Source organism: Scylla paramamosain, chromosome 30, assembly GCF_035594125.1.
Source record: "Scylla paramamosain isolate STU-SP2022 chromosome 30, ASM3559412v1, whole genome shotgun sequence".
Classification (NCBI taxonomy): Eukaryota; Metazoa; Arthropoda; class Malacostraca; order Decapoda; family Portunidae; genus Scylla; species Scylla paramamosain.
The window spans coordinates 6,074,646-6,078,003 of NC_087180.1; the positions used below are offsets into that span (position 1 = coordinate 6,074,646).

General features: G+C 46.6%; 1 protein-coding gene across 1 annotated transcript; it reads right to left on the bottom strand.

The window, feature by feature from the left end:
• Window positions 1-487: 487 nt before the first annotated feature.
• On the bottom strand, window positions 488-1,960 carry LOC135116068 (uncharacterized). The gene has a single exon (XM_064033278.1). The coding sequence runs from the start codon at window positions 1,958-1,960 to the stop codon at window positions 488-490; it is 1,473 nt and encodes a 490-aa protein (XP_063889348.1).
• Window positions 1,961-3,358: the final 1,398 nt, after the last annotated feature.

The window sequence follows — 3,358 nt, forward strand, 5'->3', positions numbered from 1 at the left end:
GTTCCTTGAACAGAACGCCCAGGCCTTCGTCCTTCTGCGTTGCTCCCTCGGTGTCCATGCGTTCCTTCTTGGCCATCGCTCGGGTCACCACGCAGACTAGGAACAATTCAGGCACCTCTGCCTCCCCATCTGTTGAGGGAGGGACTTCTGCCGGAGTGGTGGTTTCTGTCATCCCTATCAGAGGGTTGTCTACCATCTGAAGGGATAACTCGACCTCCAGCCAGGTCGTTCCCAACCAGCATATCCACTCCATCTACGGGCAGTGTCTCCTTCACTCCCACCGTCACCTCTCCAGTGACGTATCCACAGTCCAGCCAAACTTTGTGCAGGGGAATACTGAACTTGCTTCCTGCACCCTTGCATGAGACCTCTCTGCCAGTGCTGGTCTCCTCATTCCATGGGAGTACACTACTTAAGATCAGACTCTGGTTCTGATCTTAAGACTGATCAGACTCTGGTTCTGATCATGGGAGTACACTACTTAAGATCAGACTCTGGCTCCCGTATCCCGAAGGATTCTGATCACCTTCTCTGGACTTCCCTCCACTTTCACTGTGCCCTTACTGGTGAAGTGCTCAAAGCCCTCATCTTTCTGCGGCTCCTCTTGTATCTCTGCATTCATATTCTCCACATACTTTATCAGGTCTCTTTGGGTGGCAACTGCTCCCACTGGTTTCGGCCGTCCCTTCGGACACTGGTACTTCTTATGCCCGCTACTTCCACATCCAAGGCACTTAACTGTACCTTCATCACCACTACCCTTCTGGTAATAGGTAGTGCTCCTGGGCCTACTCCTATAGGGCGTAGGCCTCACGTTGTGGTCGGCTGGCTTGGGCATGGTGTAAGTGTGGGGAAAACTATAGTTGTGAGGGCGGGGCTGGTTTGATCTGTGGACTGATGTCGAGCTCATCTGGCGGTAATTCTTATATCTCTGATGACCATCGTGTTTGTTGGAGAATGGCTTTCTCCCTCCATGGTGTTCATCTCCGTTCACCCCATGGACCGCACAATACTTGTCAGCTCTGCGTCCGGCTTCCATCACATCCTTCACGTTGTGTGATACGAGCTCATATTTTACACTGAGGGGCATTTGGCTCATAAATTGTTCCATCTGCATAACTCCTTTTACCTCCTCAACTGTAGTGGCTTCCTCGGCCTTCAGCCACCGGTTCAGTTTAAGGATAACCTCTCGAGCCATCCCGAGATAAGTATCACCTGGGCGTTTTGTTGTCCTGCAGAACCTTTCCCGGTACACACTCGGACATAGAAGGGTTGATCCCAACACCGCTTCCTTTACCGCTTCATAATCACGCGCGTCTCGCTCACTCAAATTCACATATATCTCTCGGGCCATTCCCTCAAATTTAGACTGGACTAGTAATGCCCAATCATTTTCACCCCATCCCATCATCTTGGCAGTTTTTTCAAATTGAACGAAGAAGTTTTCTTCCTCCCCTTCCACAAAGTTAGGCATATTGATGACCTTTCTCTCTAAATCCCCGTTGCCTTGGGCACCATTTCCTGCCCTGGTCTCATTTACTCTATTTTTACTTTCTGCTCTAATCTTTTCTATCTCAATCTCTTTTTGCATCTGTATCTGCTCCCTCTTTAACTCTACCTCTTTCTGCTTCTGCAATTGCATCTGAAGTTTCATTAATTCAAATTTTTCACTATTAGAAAGGCCATCTGTTCCACCAAGAGAACCCAGGTTTATCTCACTGACTTCAGCACCTTCCTCTACACTCTCCCCATCATTATCCTCACTTTCACCACCATCATTTTCAAACCAGCTCCTCTCCACAAGAGCATTTTTCGACTCCCCCTGCATTTCCTCCTTTTTCTTGGATTTCAACTCCACTTGAAACCTCTCAGCCACTGAAAATAATTCCTCCTTGGTTAGTGTGTACAAATTATGCACACTCCTCGACAGAAGGAACATCTCAACACGTCTAGCGGCCATGATTACAATTACTACACTCCACAAAATATTCCTCCAAATATTCACCACAATACATACACAGTTTTAAAGAAATATTTCACACAGGTAAATTCCTCCCAACGACAATCACCATGTAACACTCATTACACTCCACAAATGTTCAAAAATATTCCGGACAGGCCCCCATATTCTGTCACGATCGCTTACTTACTTACGATCGTACGATACCGGTTATCTTTCCAAGAAAGTGGGCGTTACACTGATCCCGAGAAGTTTTAAAGGTCTGGATTTTTAAAGGCTTCGAGTGCCTACCCGACCTATCCGAAATCGCCAGAATTATCTCTCACTCTACCTTTACCTTGACTCAGCACACCTGGAATTACCTCTAATACCAGATCAATGTTGGGGGAGTAGGAAACACGATGATTCTATGTTACAAGCACATATATTAATACTAATAATAATTCACAAACAACATGAGGTAGTACATGTTACTACATGACGTTCTCGTCACTTCCCACAACACCAGAACCCGTTTACACCTCCACCAGTCACAGAAATATTTTCCCTCAACCGCAGGAATTTACCCAGACGCCATTACCGCATCCCCAGACAATAATTCCCGTATTTCACCTCCTCAAGCCTCACAGGAGATTACCATCATCACCAAAGGTTACCCATAACACTATAACATCATCCCCAAAATCACCAATACACCACAACACCAGCTTCCAAGGTCAACACCACAACCTCCACTCACAAAATGGCTGCCAGTTTGACCTATGACCCCTTCCAACAGTGTCACCGGCACAACTCAACAACGGAATTTCAGCGGACAAGAGCTCTTGGTACCACAAAAGACTCACTAACCTGATCCTGGATATCAAGGTTATACCGCTACATCACTAATACCTCCACAAACTCTTTCCAAACCAATCCACACCAAGATCCTTCCCTGAGAGACGCCTTCCCTCCACCTTTCCTCACGACCTAAGGCGCTCTGCCTTCCCCTCCTTGGAATGTGTTCTTGCCCACTCAGAGTTAGCAGCTGAGGGGGTGAAAAAAAAAACTGGCGGAGACGTCTCAGAACACCTAACTTCATAGATGCTGTTTTAGCTAGAGATGAGATGTGAAGTTTCCAGTTCAGATTATAAGTAAAGGACAGACCGAGGATATTCAGTGTAGAAGAGGGGGACAGTTGAGTGTCATTGAAGAAGAGGGGATAGTTGTCTGGAAGGTTGTGTTGAGTTGATAGATGGAGGAATTGAGTTTTTGAGGCATTGAACAATATCAAGTTTGCTCTGCCCCAATCAGAAATTTTAAAAAGAGCAGAAGTCAGTCGTTCTGTGGCTTCCCTGCATGATATGTTTACCTCCTGAAGGGTTGGACGTCTATGAAAAGACGTGGAAAAGTGCAGGG

What these genes read in the sequence shown, in the direction of transcription:
- LOC135116068 (XM_064033278.1), bottom strand. Translation starts at nt 1,960, where the DNA reads ATGGCCGCTAGACGTGTTGAGATGTTCCTTCTGTCGAGGAGTGTGCAT.